This window comes from Mustela lutreola, chromosome 10 (genome assembly GCF_030435805.1).
Source record: "Mustela lutreola isolate mMusLut2 chromosome 10, mMusLut2.pri, whole genome shotgun sequence".
In the NCBI taxonomy this organism is placed as follows: Eukaryota; Metazoa; Chordata; class Mammalia; order Carnivora; family Mustelidae; genus Mustela; species Mustela lutreola.
Window position 1 is genome coordinate 77,529,597 of NC_081299.1, and position 23,212 is coordinate 77,552,808.

General features: G+C 36.6%; 1 protein-coding gene across 17 annotated transcripts in view; it reads right to left on the minus strand.

Annotated features, from left to right (window-relative positions):
- The window catches only part of HFM1 (helicase for meiosis 1), a 123,572-nt gene extending 104,220 nt beyond the window's left edge, over window positions 1-19,352 (minus strand). For 5 of the 17 annotated variants that reach the window (XR_009344994.1, XM_059135272.1, XM_059135274.1 and 2 more), the window contains exons 1-7: window positions 19,205-19,352; window positions 18,456-18,597; window positions 16,282-16,379; window positions 11,724-11,836; window positions 9,944-10,256; window positions 2,789-3,054; window positions 2,313-2,360 (exon numbers count right to left, since the gene is read on the minus strand). Coding sequence is in view for 14 of the 17 variants with exons in the window: in XM_059135272.1 (XP_058991255.1) it covers window positions 2,313-2,360; window positions 2,789-3,054; window positions 9,944-10,256; window positions 11,724-11,836; window positions 16,282-16,352 (811 nt within the window). In the remaining 3 variants the exon portion in view is untranslated. Of the gene's footprint in view, window positions 1-2,312; window positions 2,361-2,788; window positions 3,055-4,317; window positions 9,855-9,943; window positions 10,257-11,723; window positions 11,837-16,281; window positions 16,380-18,455; window positions 18,598-18,966; window positions 19,091-19,204 lie in introns of those variants that run through there. The other 12 variants (XM_059135273.1, XM_059135278.1, XM_059135269.1 and 9 more) reach the window with 12 other exon arrangements.
- Window positions 19,353-23,212: the final 3,860 nt, after the last annotated feature.

The window sequence follows — 23,212 nt, forward strand, 5'->3', positions numbered from 1 at the left end:
AACATCATTTATCATTACTATAAATACTTGACATCAAATTTCTCCTTTTGTTCAACAAACTCTCAGCAGTGTCACTGCAATTATATGTTATAACAGGTAGGAAAATGTCTGCAGAATTGAAAATTATAGACTACTATAGCAAAATCAATCTGAGCAAACTTTTATTGTCCTAGGGATTCAAATATAGTAAAATATTATAAAAGAATTAGAAAATATGCTGTGTCCAAGTAATTCCAAAACCCTTAAATTATCATGAAAAGCACTTAGTCTTCCACTTTAAATACATACTTAGAAATAATAAAAAGTAGTCCTGTGATTTTGACCACAAATGAACTTTTTGAACAACAAATCAATGCAACAAGAGTACAGTATTTTTAACTAACAGAGACCTAAACAATAGATACATTTCAGCTGAGCTAATATAGCATTAATATCTTTAAAACACTTCATTGGGGTGCCTGGGTGGCTCGGTGGGTTAAAGCCTCTGCCTTCGGCTCCGGTCATGGTCTCGAGGTCTGGGGATCGAGCCCCGAGTTGGGCTCTCTGCTCAGCTACTCAGCAGGGAGCCTGCTTCCCTTCCTCTCTCTCTCTGCCTGCCTCTCTGCCTACTTGTGATCTCTGTCTGTCAAATGAATAAATTAAAAAAAATCTTTAAAAAAAAAAAAAAAAGATCTTTAAAACGCTTCAAAAGTTACTGTCCTATTATCAAGTTGAACTAAGGGATAAGAAGACTTTCTCATCATACACATAATGAAACTAACTTTTACCTGTTTAAGACTAACAAATTTCCTATGTTCCAACCATATTTAGATCACCAGAGAGAAGAAAGCACAGCAGGATTGAGACACCATGCTGAACAGAAACACTAAAAGCTGACTATATCTGAAGTTATGATATATCATGTATAACCCTTTATTGTTCTCTTCCCCCATTCTAACTTAGTTCAGTTATCTGTTTGCAGGAAAATTTTCATGATTGGTCAGGCAAATAAGTTTTTTTAGAGATTTATTTGTCAGAGAGAGGGAGAACTGCAGGCAGAAACAGGCAAAGCAGGCAGAGAGAGAAAAGCAAATTCTCCACTGAGCAAGGAGCCCCATGCTGGACTCAATCCCAGGACCCTGGGATAATGACCCGAGCCAAAGACGGATGCTCAACCGACTGAGCCACCCAGGCATCCCAAGTCAGGCAAATATTTTCTAACCATACCTCAGAACGGACTCAGTCTCCTGAGTATCCTGGACTAGAATAATTCTCCCCTAGATTCCTCCAGCTCAGGAAGAATTCATTTACTGTTCTGCCAACTAGACAATAACTTTTGTGGAGTCTGGAGCCTTACCCAGCTTTGAGTCATTAATTCCATATTCCAAAAGCATGGTTTTGATGATATAACTTGACTTGCTCAAAATACTACATGGTTTCTTCTCATTGTTCAAAAAATTAAAAAGCAAACAAAACCTCTTGACCTTGGTATCCAAGGCATTAAATAACCTGATCCTGGGATACCTTTCAATCATTATGTCCTATTACTCCTGTAATCATAGCTTTTATTCCGGCCAAACTGGAATGCTTGTTCTTTCTAACATATTCCACACTATTTTACCCTCATCTTGGCTCATGGCTACTCTTTTGTCAAAATAACTTCCTTTACCTGCCTTTCAGTATATTTGGAGATAGGAAGATAAACAAGGGATGGCCCTTCCCTTCAAGTTCATAAGTCATAGGGATGGTCCCATAATAGTCACAGTCACTGGATTATAATAAAAAACAACAAGCACACTGTTATAGACATACATGAGATATCAAAAAAGCAAAGACGATGTTATCTCCAGAATATACGTATATACTCAAAATATTTATATTGGAAATGCCCAGAGATGTAAATGATACCATAGGTATAAACCGTAAATTTCATTCAAAAAATGCTAGATATGTAAAAAATATACCCAATCCACAGAATATCCCATTTTCATTTATTTCCCCTACCCATGTTTATCCCAATATACTATCCTTACCCAAAGTGTAGGAAATGATCTGTATCTAAGGAAATATGCTCAGAATGCAGGCAATAATACAAATCTCATTTCTATACTTATCTTGTCACAAACTCGTAACAAGCAGTTCACAAACCAGCACTAGCCTGCCACACTTTGAGCAGCACTGACTCTCTCACACACTGGGTCTCTTACATGGCCCAAAAGATGCACTTTCCCCTCGTTTTCTTTGTCAATAAAATAAACACCGACACAATAAAATAACATGCTTACAAATTTATGATTTCAAATATAAAGCTGCTATAGTAAAATAAAGGATACGGATTTCTGTGACAGCCTTCAAGGAATCTGTATCATTTTCTGTTACTCCTAAAAATAATTCTACTTATTTATATAGGTATTTTTAATCTCTTCCATACAAACTGCCTCAATAAAACTAGTATAACTTTTTATTAAGAGCACAGCTAAATATTAGATCATAGTTTATTTCATTTTTTATTTTTTTAAGTAGGCTCCACACCTAACACAGGGCTTGAACTTATGACATTTACACCAAGAGTCACATGCTCTACCAACTGAGCCAGCCAGGCACCCTAGATCATAGTTTAAAAAAATGCAATAGATTAAGAAATGCAGAAACTGCATTTTTTATTATTTTTTGTATTCATTTTATTTTTTCTGTTTTTCATTTTTGTATTCTTTACTTTTGTATTTATGTTTTTATATTCTTCCTTATGCTGAGAAATACAGACTAGCTTATTCTATCATAAAACCAACTGAAAAAAGCAAGGAATTACCTTGAACTTCATGAGGCTGGGATGCAACTGCAAAAGTTGGTGTTTTGAATATCTCTTCCCTGATTTCAGAAGCAGAAAGAGTATTGCTTGCTGTAAACATGTTAATGTCTGAATATTGATATTTCTGTTTACTACTGCTACATTTCCATGATTCCCCTTTGCTCATTTCTGTTGGGGCAACTTTCACTGAGCCAACAGGAGAGTCCAAGTTTGTACTGTCATTAGAGTTAACACCCTCATGTATATTATCAGATATTTTAAACAACCTAAAAAAAAAAAAAAAGTTTGCCCTTGAACAGTTGCTTAGAAGGGGAAAAACTAGCATAAAATCGGTCCTTTGAAAAATGCCCATAGATTGTGGTTTATTCAAACATAAAATTTAAGCATTCCCCTAAAATACGACTTGACAAATTTACCACTGAATTATGTCTTTTCACTTTTAGAAGTGAAAACTCAAATCCATTTGTAGAAGCCAACTTCCAAGACCTGTTTCCTGCTAGTCGCATCCTTTTAAAATTAGGACTTTGAGTCAGGACAGAATTAAATGACTGGTAGAGTACTGACGAAGTACAAGTGCATGACTTCCAAGGGCAGGTCATAAAAGATACTGTCTCTTCTGCAGGGGCTCTTGGATCATTCACACTCAGAAGACCTATCTCCTACATCTTAAGAATACAAAGGCAACTGGATGGAGAGGCCCATGTAGTCAGGTATTGTGGCTTCTTGTCAGAACAGCATCAACTTCCCAAACATTATTCAATAATCACTTTAGTATAACACTAAGTAAGTATCACTGTCAAGAACACTTTGCAAAGAACTATTTTCTTTGCAAAGTTCTAGAAAACAAAGGCCATCTTTACAATTGCAATTTATTATATCGAACTGATCAAAAGCCAACCCATCAAACTAATTTGTTCACCATAGCCCTAAGATACGAAGTGACCATTAAAGTTCCTAATACAGGGGTGCCTGGGTGGCACAGTCATTTAAACATCCAACTCTTGATTTAGGCTCAGGTCATGATCTCAGGGTCCTCAGATTGAGCCCCATGTAGGGTATGGAGCTTGCTTAAAATTCTCTCTCCCTCTGCCCCTTCCAACCCTGCTTGTGCACATACGGATATGTGTACTCTCATCCTCTCTATCTCAGAAAACAAATAAAATTTGAAAAGTAAATTTCCTAATGTAATATTTGTATCTTACAAAATAAGTATTAGGGATGACAGAAGATATCAGTCTTACAGAATTCTATAAGAAATGACATCCAAACAAGTATTGTGCAAATACAGAACACTTTCTAAATTATTTTTACTATTAATTTTTAATGACATGTTTCCATATAAGAAAGCAGGAGTCTTTAAAAACACTATAGAACAAGAAATACACTTTAAAACAAACTGTAGGGTTGTTCTATCCTTCAAAGCATCCTTCTATCAATGAAGATAGAAATTCAAAAACAGATGATTAGCCTTGAATAATAGAGTAGAATCTGATTATGAAATGGTATTGAGGATAAGAAAAACAACTTACGCCACAGGATGACTCCTTGCTATATGCAGTCATATCAGTTAAAAGCATGGACTTTGGAAACAGACAAACTGGGTTTAAATCCAGAGCTCCTCCACTTTCTAGCTGTGTGATTTAGAGTTTGAAATAAGTTTTGTGAACTATAAAAATATTATCCATGTGCTAGTCACCTAAATTCTCTGGACCTCAGATTCTTCCTAGTTCCTCTAGAATTCACACTCCATAAACTCCCCTACATCCTCAACTTCTTCACTCATTGCTATAATTACTTCCTGGTCTTAACAAAAATATTGCATTACCCTAAAAAATTCTTGCTTCTTAAAAAACTTAAGTAGAAATTACTAATTTTTCCACACCAAATGTACTTGAGGATTGAGAGTCTGTGCCTTCTCCATCCAAAATCTGCATCATTATTCTTCTCTTCTCTTATAGAAGTATCTGTGCCAACTAGTTATAACACTTTGTAACCCTCCTCGTGGCATATATCATATAGCAACATCTGGTCACTTAAGAATCTTTTCCTATCAATTCCAAATTCTGCCACCATCTCCATTACTTCAACATTCATACAGATAAGCCATTCAAAATCCTCTCCTCTTCATTTCTTAGGCATTCATCTACAGTTGCTTTCTACTTCAAACAATTTCATTCACCTATTCTCTCATCTTAAACACTGTCATTATCCAGAACTGCTCCTCCTCTCATATCAATCATTCCAATATATCATTCTCTGACCACAGCTTCTTACTCTTTCAGCTTGTTTACACAAGCTACCAATGAAGTAAAAAAACAAATTTACTTTAATGAACCTCTTTTTTTCCCCCAACTATCTTCCCTTCTCTTTTCTCATCTACCTTTAATGGACTTAGATCCCATGGCCTATCTTTTTAACCACTCTTTTACTAATATTCTAAACTCCAATTCCTCTTTATTCTTTTAACATCCTTATCTTGCAAAACCTCAATCCTAGGTGAATCTACCTACTTTTTAAAATAATTGCAGCAGGGCAGGGGAACACTACTGGAAAAAGAAGTTAGGGAGATGACACAACACTCTGAACAATAAAACTGAGAGTCATCATCGGCAAGACTGTAGATATAAGATCAATATACCAAAATCAATTGCTGATGTTTAAACACTCGCAATGCACAATCTGAAAAAAAAAACCTTTTTAATTCCATTTATAATAGCATCAAAAAGAGCAAAATACTCAGAAATAAACTTAACAAAACAAGTTTGACTTGTCCACTGAAAATCTCACAATATCATAGAAAGAGATTAAAGAAAATCTAAATAAATGGAAAGATAACTCATGTTCATAGACTAGAAGACTTAACATTATTAAGATGGCAATACTCTTCAAGTTGATCTACAGATTCAATACATCCCCATCAAAATCCCAGCTGACTTCTTTGCAGAAATTTACTAATGTATCACAACATTCATCTGAAAATGCAAAGAACCCAGAGAAGTTTAAAAAAAAAAAATCTTGAAAAAAGGAATAAAGTTGGAGGACTCACACATCCCAATTTAAAACTTTACAACAAAGCTACAGTAATCAAGACAGTGTGGGATATGTATTCATGCAAATATTGGTCAGTGGAATATAACTGAGAGCCCAGAAATAAGCCTTTATTTAGTAGATAGTTTCCTAGTTAGTATAATAGGAAATATACATTTGGTCTTTGTTCCCAGCACCTAGCACAGAGCTCCTAAAACCCTTGGAATTTTCTGTGGGACAGTAGTGATAAAAAGCATCTTTGTTATTCATGACAAACCCCTTCCAATCATACCTGAGTTTACGCTAATGAAGTAACTTGTAGGACCCCTAGATAGCTTCAGGATGGGGTTAACTGTCAGAGAAAAATAAACCCTAATTAGAGAAGGCTAAACTTTTAGCCTCATCTGTGATACCCAAGGAAGAAAGAGGAATGGAGATTGAGTTCCATCACCAATGGCCAATGATTTATCAATCATGCACACCTAATAAAACTACCATGAAGGAAAAACCCATATATGACAGGGGGTTCAGAAAGCTTCAGAGGTGAACAGGGGCACCTGGGTGGCTCAGTCAGTTGAGCATTGGACTTTTAATTTCGGCTCAGGTCATTATCTCAGGATTCTGGGATCAAGCTTCATGTCAGGCTCTGCACTCAGGATGGAGTCTGCTTGTCCTTTTCCCTCTGCTCCTCCCCCTGCTCATGCACTCTCTCTCTCCCTCTAAAATAAATCAATATATAAGATCCTTAAAAAAAAATTACAGACCTAAATGTAAGAGCTAAAACTATAAAAATCTTATAAGAAAATGCAGTAGTAAATCTTTATACAACCTTGAATTAAGCAATGATTTCTTGGCTATGACACCAAAAGCCCAAGCAACAAAAGAAAAATTATATAAACTGGACCTCATCAAAATTTAAAACTGCTGAGGACATAATCAAAAAGTGAAAAACAACACAGAGAATGGGAGAAATATTAGCAAGTCATACAGCTGATAAGAGACTTTTATCCAGAATATATAAAGAACTCTTACAACTCAACAATAAAAAGACAGAAAACCCAATTAAAAATGAAGGATTTGAACAGATATTACTCCAAAGGTAATACACAACTAGCCAATAATCACATGAAAAGATGCCCAATCTCATAGGTCATTAGGGAAATGCTAATCAGTGAGATGCCACTTCAAACCCACTGGGATGGCTACAACAAAAAAGATGAATAATAACAACTACTGACAAGGACAGAGAAATTGGAACCCTCACATATTGCTTGTAGGATTATGAAGTGGTACAGTTATTTTGGAAAACAATCTGGCAATTTCTCAAAAAAGTTAAGTATATAGTTACCATATGAGCCAGCAATTCCAATTCTAGGCATAAATCCAGAAGAATTACAAAAATATATTCACACAAAAACTTGTACATGAATGTTCACAGCAACATTAATAATAGTCAAAAAGTGGAAATAACTCAAATGTCCAACAATCGATAATGGAAAAAATGCTGCACTGTCCACTGAATGGATATTATTTGACCATAAAACATAAAGTATTGATACACAATGTAATATGGATAAACCTTGAGAACCTTATGCTAAGTGAAAAAAAGACAGACAGGAGTCGGAAAGGGAAGTAAACAATAATGAATACAGTTTCTTTGGGGAGATGAAAATATTTTAAAATTAGATAGTAGTGATGATTATACAACTCTGTGAATATTCTAAAAACCCATGAATGTACATTTCAGAAGAGTGAATTTTATATGAGTTATATCTCCCTTTTTAAAGATTTTATTTATTTATTTGTTTGAGAGAGTAAGGGCAAGCAGGGGGAGGGGTAAAGGGGGAAGGAGAGAATTTCAAGCATCCCATGCTGAGCAAGGAGCCCCAGGCAGGGCTCAATCTCACGACCCTGAAATCATGACCTGGGGCAAAACCAAGAATTGGCACTTAACCAACTGAGCCACCTAGGCACCCTGAGTAGTATCTTAATAGAACTGTTAAAAAAAAAATTCATAGACATCAACCTCCATTGGGCCCTTTAGAGTGTTCAACAAAGTGCTCGCTTCGGCCGCACATATACTAAAATTAGAGTGTCCAACAAGCCTACCATTATTCTAATTGGATTGCTTTCCCATTATTAATAATCTCTTCCACTCTTCTCTTTTTTTTTTTTTTTTAAGATTTTATTTATTTATTTGACAGAGATCACAGGTAGGTAGAGAGGCTGGCAGAGAGAGAGAGAAAGAGAGAAAGAGAGAAGCAGGCTCCCTGCCGAGCAGAGAGTCCAATGTGGGACTCGATCCCAGGATCCTGAGATCATGACCTGAGCCAAAGGCAGTGGCTTAACCCACTGAGCCACCCAGGCGCCCCTCTTCCACTCTTCTCATACTTGTTCAATATTCCCACTTTTTCCCCTCAAACTCCACAAACGACTCACCTCTTACATCACAGAGAAAACAAAACCTATCAGTTAGATCTCTTCTGAATCTTTAAACCCATACATCCAATTCCCTATCTGGACAATTTATAGGTACTCAAACTCAACATGTCCAAATCTGTACTCATCACCTTCCCCCAAACCTGTTCTTCCTTTATAGTTTTCCACATCATGAAAGGGCACTACCATCCTTCATCATTCTGGTTCAAGTCAGAAAACCATGAATCAGATGTCATATCTAATAATCATTTAGGTCCTATGGGATTTTTATCTCTTAAATCACTCTGAACTCTCTCATTTCTGCTACCACAGTCTACATCAGTCTCCCATTCTCTCTCACCTAGATTAATAAAAACCTTCTAAGTGACCTTTTACAACGTATTTTATTTCCTTCTAATTCATCATACTGATTGCCAAAATACACTTTAAATTTTAAAAAAAAATACAATTTTACTCCTCTACTTAAAATGTAGAATCTTAGAATTCTAGCTCTCAAACTTTATTGTGCGTAACAATCATCTAGAAAAATTGTTTAAAATGACAATTCCTGGGTCCCCTCCCTACCTTTATATAGACTGTGATTCAACAGGCCTAAGGTAGGACTCAGGAACCCAAATTTCTAACAAGTACTTCAGATGATTCTGATATGGTGGGTGCACAGGCCACAGCTTAAGAAATAGTGCCTTAAGAAAAAGCACAAAGTTTATGGCAGCCTACATGATTCTGAATGACTCGACCTCTCCAAACCTTACCTCTCCACATTCTCTCTGATTTTACACAAAAGGAAATTTTCTAAGAATAGGCCAAGCTCTGTGCTACTTTAGGTCTTTTGCACTTATTATTCTTTCTGCCTAGAGTACTCTCCTTCATTTGCCCTTAATTCTATTCCTCCTTAAGGTTAAATTTTTGTTTTTGAATTTTTTAAGATGTTATTTATTTATTTGAGAGACAGAGAGAAAGTACAAGAGGTTGGAAGTTCAGAGGAAGAAGTAGACTCCCCGCTGAGCAGGTAGCCTGATGCAGGATGTGATCCTGGGACTCTGGGATCATGACCTGAGCCAAAGGGAGATGCTTAACCGACTGAGCCACCCAGGTACCCCAAAGTTAAGTTTAAATACCACTTCTTCAAGAAAGCCCTCCCTAATGCTTCAGAACAGATTAGGACCCCATGTGATATGCTGTAACAGTAATTCTCAAAGGAAAGTTGAGACTCTTTCAGAGAGTATGTAGGATCAAAACAATTTTCATAATATCAGTAAAGTACTGTTTGCTTTTTAAATTTTTTGAGTTTTCATTTCTAATATGGTTAAATATTGATAGATGTAACCAATATATATAAAAACTGTTGAGAATCCTCAGTAATTTTTAAGTGTAAAGGGTCCTTACAGTAAAAAGTTTGAAAAATTTTGAGACCCTTTGCTCTAACTATATCCTTCATAAAAATAATTGTTGTATTATAAAGTACTTAATCAATTATTTTAAATTATTTGTCCTTTCCCCATTAAGTTGAAGCTCTCTGAAGACAAGAACCTATGACTAGAATCCCAGAGTTAACAGAGCATCTCATATACAGTAAACCCTATTTGTTGATTTTTTCTCATTTAGATTCTATCATACTTCATACATTTGGACATACCATAAATGTTCAACTTTATCACTGAATATTCTGTAATTAATTTAATTAATTACCTTTTTCGGAAGGCTGACGTGCTCTCTCCTTTACCTTCTGCAAAATTAAATAATTTTGTATTATCTGGAACACTTTTCTCAGGTATTATTTCAGTGCTAACGTGATTTTTGTATTTCTGATAAATACCATATGTCAGCTTGCCAGGAACATGTGATAAGTCATCGTTACCTGCTCTTCCTAAATTCAGATCACCTGCTTCATATTTATTTAAGGAAAAGGCAAACTGGAATTTTTGTGTTGGTGAAATATAATTTGTGTTTTCATTAGTTATCTTTAAATTTGATGGTAACATTTTTGGCTTCTCTTCCTGACCTACAAAAATGGAATACATTAATTAATATATGTTCTCCATGAAAATAAATTCTCAAAATGACCATGAAAAAATTTAACAAAAATTTTCAAACAGCTAACAAGGTAAACATAAAAGTTATTCATACAATATCAAGATAGTCTATAACACCAAATACGGTTTTGAACTATAGGTGATTGGTACTGTTATTGTATACTATATCACTGAAGGGCACTCAAATTAAGATTTACTGAAATTTGAAATTTATAAAAAAACCTACATTATAAAATAGGTTTAATTTCTGACTCATAGAAATAACCATTATTATACCTTTTAAGTATTTTACCAACTACAAATGATATAATTATACAATTAGGAGGATTTGAATATTTACATTACCGATTTACACATAGAAATATAATGACCAATCATATACAATACTGGATTTGATTCAGTATTAAATACATGATGCAATGTTTTTAACTTTGTAGTATTGCTTCTAAAATCAAGATAAAGGAATGCTTTTATCAGGGTGAAAAAATTTTAAAGGTTTCTTTACAGAGATTTTACAGGCATCTTGAAAGGTTGGGAGGAATCTGCAGGCATTGTTAGGGCTTAAATTTGTTTTACCATCTATGTATATATATAGTATATATATGCCTGTGTATACTATGTATTATTTGGTATATATGAGAATATAAATGAAATGCATATTTTCATGTATAAAATATACACAAGTTACAAAGGTTAATAAGGTAACATATATGAATTACCACCAAATTTGAAAAATCAAAAATTTTATCAATAATATCACATAAGATGACATATACTGTTTGAATATGCTTGTCTTTTTTTTTTTAATCAATTTATTTATTTATTTATTTATTTTTAATTTAATTTTTTTTTTTTTTTGACAGATAGAGATCACAAGTAGGCAGAGAAGCAGGCAGAGAAGCAGGCAGAGGGAGAGGAGGAAGCAGGCTCCCTGCTGAGCAGAGAGCCTGATGTGGGGCTCGATCCCAGGACCCTGGGATCATGACCCGAGCCGGAGGCAGAGGCTTTAACCCACTGAGCCACCCAGGTGCCCCAGAATATGCTTGTCTTTAATTTTATAAAAATGTTACCAAACTATATAAAATACTCTGCATCTTCTTTTTTTTCAAGAATGTGGTTTTCTAAGTCAGAAGATCCTACCTTTAGTAAAAGGCAAGACAAAAACTAAATGGCAATGACAACTTTAATAATAAGAGAAAACAAATTCATGCAATAGTACATGTTTGTGATAGTGTACTATATATATACAATATGTATATGTATATATGGAGAAGAAAGATGTTTTTGATTTTAAGATTTGGTGAGCACTATTTTGAATAAAGTATCATTTTATTTCATTAAAATAAAGGAATTAACACTTTAATGTGTTACTAGATTTTTTTACACTGACATGAGCTGCACAGGTTTAACTTCATAACAAGTATGTGATAGTTTACCTAACGGTTTATGACTTCCTATTTCCTCCTCCAATGCCTGAGTATCTGGAATTTCTGAAATCAATGGAGCAGGTGGGAGAAACCAATCCAATGATTCTTCATTGTCTGGATGGCTATATAAAATATAAAAGTGTGAATATATATATTAATAAAGTTATATCAGAAGCTATTAATTAAACATTACTCAATTACAGACTCTTAGATAAACAACCTATAAATTAATTTTCTACGGTGACTTTGATGTATCTTTATACACAGGAGTGTTCTCAATCTTTTTTCCCTTGTGTGTCATATGATTAATGACACTGCTATGTGAGATATGCTACCTAAATAATGGCTATAACTCCATCTTTTTTCCTCTAATTCAACAGCTTGTGACAAGAATCTTAAATCTGTTCCAATATAAAAAAAAAAGTAGTAAATCATTCTGAAATATCAGCATCTTTACCATCAGAATTAACAAAATACTTATGACACACCTCACAATAGATCATGGGTCATCAGTGTGTAAATGACACCACCACTGGTATTCTCTATTCTCTAGAGTATTCCTAAAATATTATTACAAATTAACATCCTAATCAAAATACCCTGGATCCAGAACCACCTACAAACCACAGAAAATCCAAGAAACCAGTTGAAAATGATAATCACTTTGTAAACTTAAAGTAGTTTTTAAGAATTTTGCCACCCTGTTGGCACTGTGAACTGTCTTTCCTTATCTTTCAGCTGTGATCCTATTAACATATAAATTTTTAATGTTTCCTTTTCAATAAAAGTTGATTTGTCCTTCATTAGAGCAAAAAACTAAGTACTGGTTGACAGGAAATAAATCTGAGAAGAGCACCACATACATACACTGTCTATGACAAGTAGCAAGGATTTTTTTAAATGATTTTATTTATTTGAGAGAGAGAATAAGAGAGGGAGAGAAAGCATGAGGCGGGGCAGCGTTAAAGGGAGGAGGAGACTCCCCACTGAGCAGGAAACCCCATGCAGGACTCTATCCTGGGACTCCAGGATCATGACCTGAGCCAACATTGCTTAACCAACTAAGCCAACCAGGCACCCCCAAGTGGCAAGGATTTTATGATATTTTTAAATCTTTTTTATTTAGGACTTTAAACTCTGGAAAGTGAGAGACCCAGTCTTTTACACTACTGCCTTTGTAGCTCCTAACACATAGCTCCCACAGCTATGTTTTCAAATCAAAAATCTACAACACATTATCTGACAATGTCTGACAGACTGTCTGATAAAAGGCCAAAGCATTTGAAATTTAGGACTGTCAGAGGGTCCCCAAGAGCACCCCCAGAGCCAATGATTCCCTGGGCTGATTCAAATTCAACATATAGTCCTATTTGTGACTATGAGGCAAAGTCCAGGGGAAACCAGGCACAAGCCTCCAAAGATCCTCCCCTAGTACAGCAGCACAGGACATCTTTAATTCCCTCAGCAACAAACTGTACCAGCATGCGTGAAGTATTGCTAATGAGGGAGCTCATTAGAGACTTCATGCCCAGTGTTTTTACTGAGGACTAATCATGTGGGCATCCTCTGTCTAGTACATACCTAAATTCTGGATTCCCAGAAGAAAAGCAGAGAGTCAAAATAAACCTATCTGTATAAACAGTTTAGGCAGGGAGCCATTCCTATCAGTTAATGGTGGAAACTTTCTTAAAGCTTTCACTCTAGCCAAGGGCCATTCGTACAACCAGGGCCTTTCAAGGACAGTGGTTTAGGCCTGATGTATTAACTCTTTTCTATACAGAGACTATTTCAGAAAATCTAAGAGAGATATAAAAAGCATACATCTGGGGCGCCTGAGTGGCTCAGTGGGTTAAGCCTCTGCCTTCAGCTCAGGTCATGATCTCAGGGTCCTGGGATTGAGCCCCACGTTGGACTCTCTGCTCAGAAGGGAGCCTGCATCCCCCTCTCTCTCTGCCTGTCTCTCTGCCTACTTGTGATCTCTCTCTGTCAAATAAATAAAATCTTAAAAAAAAAAAAAAAAAGCACACATATAATTCTACTATTCAGCATCCCTGTAAAAATCAAATCTCCCTTATGACTTCTCTATTTTCCAGAGGCATCATCTTTCTCAGTCATCCAGAATTCAAATTATAGCAAAATCTTATACCTATATATCCAGACATATACCAGGTCTTACTGCATCTTCTTTATAATGCTTCTTGAATTCATTTCCTTGTATTTCCACTGTCACTATTTTAATCAAAGCTCTAATCAATTTGTTTAAGAACAATCATGTCTTAACTGGCCTCACTGCCTCTGGCTTTCTCTAATATATTTTACACACTCCTATCACATTGATTTAGAATTGTTTTCATCATAATTATATTCCATTCAAAATACTTCAGTGGCTTCCAAACAATATCAAACGTCCAAATGGCCTTAGGCTATCTTAGAGTTTTAACTCTCCTACTCTACTTATCTTATAGTCCAGCCCAAAGTGAACTACTTGCATACCAAATAGATAACATATTCTGCACCTCCTCATCTTTTTTCAAAAATATTTCTTTTACTCTGACTGCCACTGCACATGACCCTATCCTGTATCTACCTATATAAGTTCCATTGTTTCATTCCTTCATTAATCTATTCAACAATTATTTACTGAGAACTACTTTCCAGGAAATATTCTAGACACTAGTGCTTATGTTCATCAAAATCAAGCTTAGATCCTTCCCTCTTCTGGGTGCCTGGGTGGCTTGGTTGGTTGAGCGACTGCCTTCAGCTCAGGTCATGATCCTAGAGTCCTGAGATGGAGTCCTGCATCAGGCTTCCTACTCAGCAGGGAGTCTGGTTCTTCCTCCGACCTTCCCACGCTCATGCTTGCTCTTATTCTCTCTCTCTTTCTCTCTCGAATAAATAAAATCTTTTTAAAAAAGTTTAAAATGTTTCCCTCTTCTTAAGTACTATTTGAACCAATAATATTTATTACAGTCCTATTGTATTATATGTCTGTGTGTAGATAATATATATATTGCATATTATATATAGATAATAGAAAGATTGAGAATAGATCAGTCTGATACCCTCCCCAAATCATAAACACATAAAGGTTTGTTTCTAGTTCCATTCACATCAATACTACTTAGCACAGTGCTTTACATAATGAGATATATCATCAATAAATGTTTGTTGATTCAGTTCCAGGCTTTTAACACATGGTCACGTCCAAGATCCTTATTCTGGCACTTAAAATCCACCGCAATCTATCCTCAGTTTACTTTTCTAACTTTATGTCCCACTGTTTCTCCTTTATGAATCTCCTATTCCACGAAACTTCTCTATACATTATCACCTAAAAATACTGCAAATTGTCCCACCTCCATTATTTCTTGCTGTTAAACTCTGCCTTCAAATGGCCTCTTCTCTCTGCTTATTAGAATTATCAAATCCTTCAAAGTCTCCTGAAGTCTCTCCCCATTACCATAAAGCCTAACCTGATCGGTCTGTACTAGGTCTCCCTCCGAATCTGAAATTTCATTGCATGAGTGTATGCTTATCATTTCCTTCACATCTTTTTTTGACTCTGTATTGTTAAAAAGGCAACCATAAGTTGCAATTTGCCCACACCAGTCCTGATTAACACATGTTGTACAAATTGGATGCACTCTTTTACTCTCAAAGTATCCAAGTCTGGATGATGAATTACAGAGTTATGTTACTTATTAATGACTTTCCATATGTGTTCTTAATCTCCTCAAATAGATTTTAAGTTCTTTTGAAGTAAAAATCTGTTTCATCCTTCTTATATTCTTTTCTGCATTCAATCAATATTTGAAATAATACTTGAATGAATGAAAAAATTAATGAAACAATAAATACTTTACTCAATGCTTCCTTTCTTTAAAAAAGGATAATATAGGGTCGCCTGCTGGCTTAGTCAGTGGAACATGCAACTCCTAATCCTGGGCTTGTGAGTTCAAGCTCCACACTGGGTGTAGAAATCACTTAAAAATAAAATCTTAAAAAAAAGAAAAAAGATAATACAATAGAATACATAGAAAACTTAGAATTGAGAAAAATTTACATGTGAAAATCCATAAAAAAATTTACATTATGAAAATCCATAAATCCATAGTATTTAACAGGCTCTTATTTCCTCTAGCACCATATCTTTATTTCCACCCCTACTTCCTGCCTACAATGAATCTGCCCATCACACTAGGCCTTTGGCACACTGCCCATTCTGTTTCCAAAAGGTGTTCATCACTCCTGTCCATTGCTACTGTTTGACCATTACTTCAAGTTTTTACCTTGGACAAAAATAATCTGAACAAACCAGAAATGCAAATACATGAAAGCCAAACAGGCAAGTGTCTACTCTATTTTTTAAGTTATAACATTTAACATGTTAAAATTCAGATACTCCCTTATATCTGAACTCCATGTTTACCAGTTATATACCTGAAAAATCATTTTGTCGACCCCTCATTTTTTATTTGTATATGTCTAGTGAGAAAATTAAAACTCCTTAAAAATCAAAAATCTCTAAAACAATATACTATATTATCATTCTTTAAGGCAGACTTACTTTTTAGCTTCACCTGGTTTTTCAAAAAACAAAGTATCCAAGGAAAACAACGAGTCATTTGATTTCAGCATTGTTAAAGATTGGATTGTGTCATAAATCTACAAAAATGTAGAAAAAGTAGTTTATATTTTATTCATAAACCCGTAGAAAAATATTTCTGGATACATAAACTATAATCATTAATTTCCTAGAATAATCACAGACTCTCTTTCCAGCTGCATCTTCTGCAGCTTCCTCCAAAGTGCCTCAATATTCAAATACATTATTCTCTATTCTCCACTACTTCTCCACTAATTCATGCATATTCACATCTGTACCCCTCTCCTCATACTGCACCAATGCTTAGAATGTGTTTTCTTCCATTTCTTCTCTACCTGGCAGATCCCTACACATCCTTCATGTATAGGTCAAATGTCGTTTTTTCTTCAAAGGCTTCTCTGAGTTTGTCCTGTTCTCCAAGGCAGAATTAATCACTCCTTTTGGGTTCTGAATACTTTGTCCATACCATTATTTTTGATTTAGGATAATGCATTTTGTAGTGAATGTGTGTGCCTCTAACAATATGCCACATACATATACAGAGGTTTGCTTCAAAATAAATGGGGAAAGGTAAGGGGCAATGATAAAACAAGATTGGCAATGAGTTGATAATTGCTAAAGCTATATAATAGGTACATGGAGTTCATTATAACATTCTGTCAATTTTGTATATATGTTTGAACTTTTCCAAAATAAAAAAATTTTCAAGCTTAACATATATATGTATGCTTACATTCATATTACATAATATGTACATAGAAATGCTTACATTCCTTTTTAAAAAGCCAATTTTTACATTCAGAGATGGTATCTAAATATAAAGGATAAAAACATTTAGCATTGGCCACATGAGACTAGAATAAAATTCTAGGGCTGAACAAAGCTTCAACTTTGATAGGAGACTAAAGAACCATTTCTACAAACACATACATTGTTCCATTCACATTGCCATTCTTTCCCCTGCATATCAATACCACATCCCATTTTTTTTTCTCAATTCTGTAACATGATAGAAAATTCTATATGACAAAACATGAAATAGATGCACTAATTATAAAACATAAAGGTCACATTTCTATTTACTCTGTGATATTAATACACTGCATATCTTTCCTTAGGATAGAAACTAAAATCAAAGAAACTATATGAGTGCCATCTTGTGGAGAAATCCATACTATCAGGTCAGATCATGCCCTTTCAATTTTGAATCCTCCCTAACGTGGGGATGAGATACATGTAGGAATATGTGACACCCCTTGACAAAATACTACTGGTAAGAGGGCTAGATCTGTGTATTATCTTAAGACTGTTCTTAGTTATCCAGAACCTTGTGGGATTTTTCATTGTTCTAGTCATTGGAGTTTTTCTCCCTTCTATTTGTTTAACTTAATTGTCCTCTTTTTTTTTTTAATTTATTAATCACTTAGTCACCAACCAAAAGAAATAGTGAAGTTGAAACATATTAGCAATTGTTCTAAAACAATTGACTATATTAACAATAGAAACCCAAGAGAATAGGGAGGGAAACAAAAGGGAGTCATTCAAAAATAAGCTAAAGGAGTCCTTAACATCTTTAAGTAAACAATTTCAGAACTTGAAAATAATTACCTGATAAAGTATAAATGGACGTGCTAATCACGTTGCTATACTATGCAGACAGGAACAAATAGGGGCTCCTGGGTGGCTCAGTAGGCTAAGCCTCTGATCCTTGATTTGGACCCATGATCTCAGGGTCCTTAGATGGAGAGTGGTGCTCTGCACTCAGCAAGGAGTCTGCTCCAGATTCTCTCTCCCTCTGCCCCTCTCCCATCCCTCCTGGTTCAAGGGCACAGGCTCCCTTTTAAAATAAATAAATCTTTTTTTTTTTTTTTTTTAAGTAACAAAATGTTCCCTTTCTCATCTCAGGATAACGATATAATTTAAAGCAACAAAAAAAGTTTTCAAAATTAAAACCCACTGGACCACTTTTATATATGGCTTTGCTATCTCAGAATTTACTAGAAAACTGTGTGACTACCTAATTTCTTGTCTGTTGAGATAGCGTGCTCTTTATCTAATTATCTTAGTGACAATTTAGCATTTTCTTATCTTCTATAATGCTTACTATATAAATTTTTCTGATCTACTAGTCATACCTTACGACTTGTACTCTCAGAAAGAAACTTTTTTTTAAGTGCCGAAATTCAGATATAAAATACTGATTTGAAATCGGTAGTGAGTGGAAGCCGAGACCCACAGTCACTCGAAAAACCAATCACGACAAAGATCGCAAGGAACCTGACAAGGTAAGAGAATAAACAAGAAAACAAATTACCCTGGTCTCCGAGCCTCGGCCAGGGAGGGGTCCCTACCCGTCGGGGAGGGAAGTGGGGGATGGGCATCTCCATCACCCGCCCCGGAGTACCCCGCGGGTCTGCCGGGAACGACTCAGCACCCCCCGCCCCAAATCCTGGGGAACACCCTAATTCCAAGCAAACCCGGCCCATACCCCCAGGCGCCAGGGAGAAGCCGTCAGGACCCGCGTGTGGCCCACGCCCCGAGGGCTGGAGCCGGTCGCTCCCCACCCCCCACCTCCCACTCCCCACCCCGACGTCTCCTTCCCACCGCTGGAAAACAAGGTGGCTACAGTACACACGCACGCCGCACCTGCAGCCGCTCAGGGGGCAAGACACGCCTAGATACAAACACTGTGGGTCCGGGAACAACCAAAACAAAAGCCGAGTCTGCCCAGCTCCTTCAGCTCCGCAGACGCGCGGTCCTCCCGCCAGCCCCACCCGCGCGAGCGGCCGCCCCGCCCCGAGCGCCTCAGGCCTCGCCGGGTTCCTGACAGGAACGCGGCGAGGACCCGCGCGGCACGGGCCGGGGCGGGCCGTCCTCAACTCACCGCGCCCGCCAGCCCCCCGAGAGCGGCTCCGTGCTGAAGGTCGGCCGCTGCCGGGACGATCGGCTGTTCCCACCTCCCCGCGGGATCCCGCGTCTGCGGTCCCAACTTTCCCCTGGGAGACGTTCGGCCCGGCCCAGCTCCTCACCCGGCAGCGGGACTCTCAGTTCTCGGAGCCGAGCGCCTATTCACCCGCCCCTTCGAGGCCCCCCAGCCTGGCTAAATGAGCTCCAAGCAATGGATCAGCGGGGGTCTCCGACTTCTGCCTTCCCGCTTCACCTTTTTCCTCCAAAAGTAGTTAATTAGGCTTGAATATATTGCTCTCCCAGTATACAGTGGCTTCTTCTCATTAAATAAGGCCCTTAAGGCTTCCCCCAGCACCTGGTCACTCCTGTGCTACTTGCCCTCTCTATAAATTTGCCGATTCCAGGTAACTCCCGGAAGTGGAATCATACAGTATTTGTCCTGTGTCTGGCTTATTTTATTCAGCATGGCTTCAGAGTTCATCATTTGTAGCATGTATCTGAATTTCATTCTCTTTTAAACTTGAATATTCCATTGTGTGTATGTACTACATTTTGTTTATCCATTCGCCTGTGGATAGACCTTTGTGTAGTTTCCAGCTTTTGGCTATTGTGTTACAAACACTGGGGTACAGATATCTGTTTGAGTCCCCGCAGTTCTTTAGATATATACCTAGGAGTGCAGTTGCTGAGTCTATGGTAATTCCAAGTTACACCTTTTGAAAAACCACCAGACAGATTTTCCACAGCTGCTGTATCACTCCCACTAACAATGCAAGAGGGCCCAAATTTCTCCACATCCTTGCCAGCAAGTTATTTTCTATTTTTAAAATATTATAGCCATCCTATTAGATGTGAAGTAATATCTCATTGTGGTTTTCATTTTCATTTCCCTAAAGACTAATAATATCTTTTAATGTGCTTAACAGCCATTTTGAATATCTTCTTTGGAGAAATATCTATTCAGTCCTGGGCCAATCTTTTTGTTATGTATCTTTTTACTATTGAATTGTAGGAGTTTTGAATATATATATATATTATGGCTATTTGTCCCTTATCAGATGTAAGATTTGCAAATATTTTCTCCCATGTAGTAGGTCATCTTTTTGTTTTCTTGATAGTATCCTTTGATGCACAAAAATTCTTACCAATTTCTTTTCTTTATTGCCTGTGCTTTTGGTTATATCCATGAAGTCATTGCCAAATCCTATGCCACAAAGATATTTCTGCAAGTTTCTTCTAAGAAATTTCTAAGATATTTCTAAGAAATATCTTCTAAGATATTTCTTAGTTTCTTCTAAGAGTTTTATAGGTTTAGCTCGTAAGTTTAAGTCTTTGATCCTTTTTGCTCCAATGGACCAACAAGTTTTATTCATGTGGATTAAGGTTACTAGAGGGCCTATCAAATAAAAGAGTTGGGGGAAGGGATATAGTTTCCAGAGAGATTGGAAGAACTTGAAAGACAAAAGATAGGTGTTCATGACACAAGAACAAAATATATTTCTGCCTATACAACTGGATGTCATGGATTCTGACTCAACATAACCAAACTTTTTTCTACTTTAACCTCCACTCTGTTTAAACTCTGATCAAGAGGAGTTGACTTTGAGAAGTTAGTGCTGATGGCTCTAGAGCAGGTGGAACCAAGAAATGTTTCAGGACTATTTTTCTCTGGGTGACAGCCAGAAATGTGTTCTGCTATTGTCAGACGTGGAAAAGAAGAGGTAAAGAAATCATTTGGGAGAATCTGAAAATTGTAGAATTAATGTCTGAGAAAAGGAAAGAGAAGGGAAGGGAATGGAGAGGAAGGGAAGGGAAAGAAAGGAAACAAGTGTAGTCTGATATGACTGGATCCTTGGGAAGAAAGAAGACTTTAGGGAGTCATGCATAATTCTATGTAGTAGAGTCTAGTGCGATTTATGCATTTAGTAGGTGCATAACTAGCAAAATGATAAATGAATGAAGACCAGATCAATGGATAACTGTTCTTTAGGGAAAGATGTATTAAATCTCTATGTAACCAAGAAAATAGTAAACATAAATTGATTAGAAAGTAATTCCTTGGGCACCTGGGTGGCTCAGTTGGTTAAGCATCTGTCTTCAGCTCAGGTCACAGTCCCAGGGTCCTGGGATCAAGTCCTGCATTGGGCTCCCTGTTCTGTAAGGAGTCTACTTCTCCCTCTGCCCCTCCTCCCATGTGTTTTCTCAATCAATCTCTCTCTCTTTCTCTATCTCTCAAATAAATAAATAAATAATTTTTAAAGTCTTAACAATTAAAAAAAAGAGGGACGCCTGGGTGGCTCAGTTGGTTAAGCAGCTGCCTTCGGCTCAGGTCATGATCCCAGGGTCCTGGGATCGAGTTCCACATCGGGTTCCTTGCTTGGCAGGGAGCCTGCTTCTCCCTCTGTCTCTGCCTGCCTCTTTGTCTGCCTGTGCTTGCTCGCTCTCTCTCCCTCTGTCTCTGACAAATAAATAATTAAAATCTTAAAATAAAATTAAAAAAAAGAAAGTAATCCCTTGAATTCCAGCTGTTAAAGAGTATGCTTAATGATGATGTACAAGATCCTAGTACGCATATTTCAGACTTGTTTGTTTTTCAGGAAAAAACTGACTTGTCCAGCTAAACTGAACTTAAAAATATCTTCTGTTCTCCAAAGTCAACAATGTTGATTTTTTAAAAATATTTTATTTATTTATTTGACAGACAGAGAGCACAAGTAGGCAGAAAGGCAGGCAGAGAGAGAGGAGGAAGCAGGCTCCCTGCCAAGCAGAGAGCCCGATGCGGGGCTCGATCCCAGGACCCTGGGACCATGACCTGAGACGAAAGCAGAGGCTTAACCCACTGAGCCACCCAGGCACCCCCAACAATGTTAATTTTTAATGGGACTGTCAGGCAGGGTGCTTCAGTTAAACCCTGAACTGAAGCATCCCACTGACACGGCCTGCCAGAGAGTATTATTACAAAGAATATAAGCCTTCCATAGAAATCAGTAGATAAAGATTCCATATTCAATTATTGTTCTTTATGTAATTGCATTATAGTGTCTAAAATATGGTAACATAATCCTTGAAGTAAGAAGTGAACAACCCAGGACAGAAACTTAGGGACAATGAGCAGTATTCCACACTAGAATGAATGATTTCCTAATTAAAAATTGATGTCAGTTCCTACAAGAGGAGTAAGTGGAAACTGATAACCAGTGTATAGTCTCTATGAATACTTGTATTTAAATTTTTATAATAAACTGCATACACTTTTTCTTTCGGTATGTACTAGGTTTAATCTTCTGCCATGATAATGTCTGTCAGTAAATAGGAATTAACACATTCCTTCAAGTGGGTAGTATGTAAATGTGGTAGACTTCATCGTACTGTTATAATCAAGGTTCTGGCATCCAGAAACATATAGCATCTTAAAGAAACATAGAATATATTATTCCCGCAAAAAGATTATTTGAAGGAATTTTTAAAAGCAATTGTAACATTTTTAAAGATATTTAATGTCAGGAATCAGAGTATAAAACAGGTGTTCTTTTTTTGTTTTGTTTTGTTTTTTAAGGTTTTATTTTGAAGTCATCTCCATGCCCAACATGGGGCTCAAACTCACATCCCCAAGATCAAGAGTTGCACGCTCTTCTGAATGAGTCAGCTACGTGCCCCTCTGTTTTGTTTTTTATCTAAAGACAAAAAAATAATTGGCAAGATCTTACAGTAATGTGATCAAAAATTAATTAATATTGTTTATATGTAGTTTAGAAATAGGATAATTTCTAGAAGTTATATAATTTTGTAGTTAATAAAGAGATTTGCAATGATACAAATAATTAGTTAAGATACTAGACAGATTTGGGTATGGACAGAATTAAAGAAATGGAAACACCATAAAGAAATGCTTCTGCCTAGAATCCCTTCCAAAAAGGGAGTGTGATGGGGGAATTGGTAAGAGACGCTACAGCAACTGGCACATAATTATTCGTTTGTGATATAT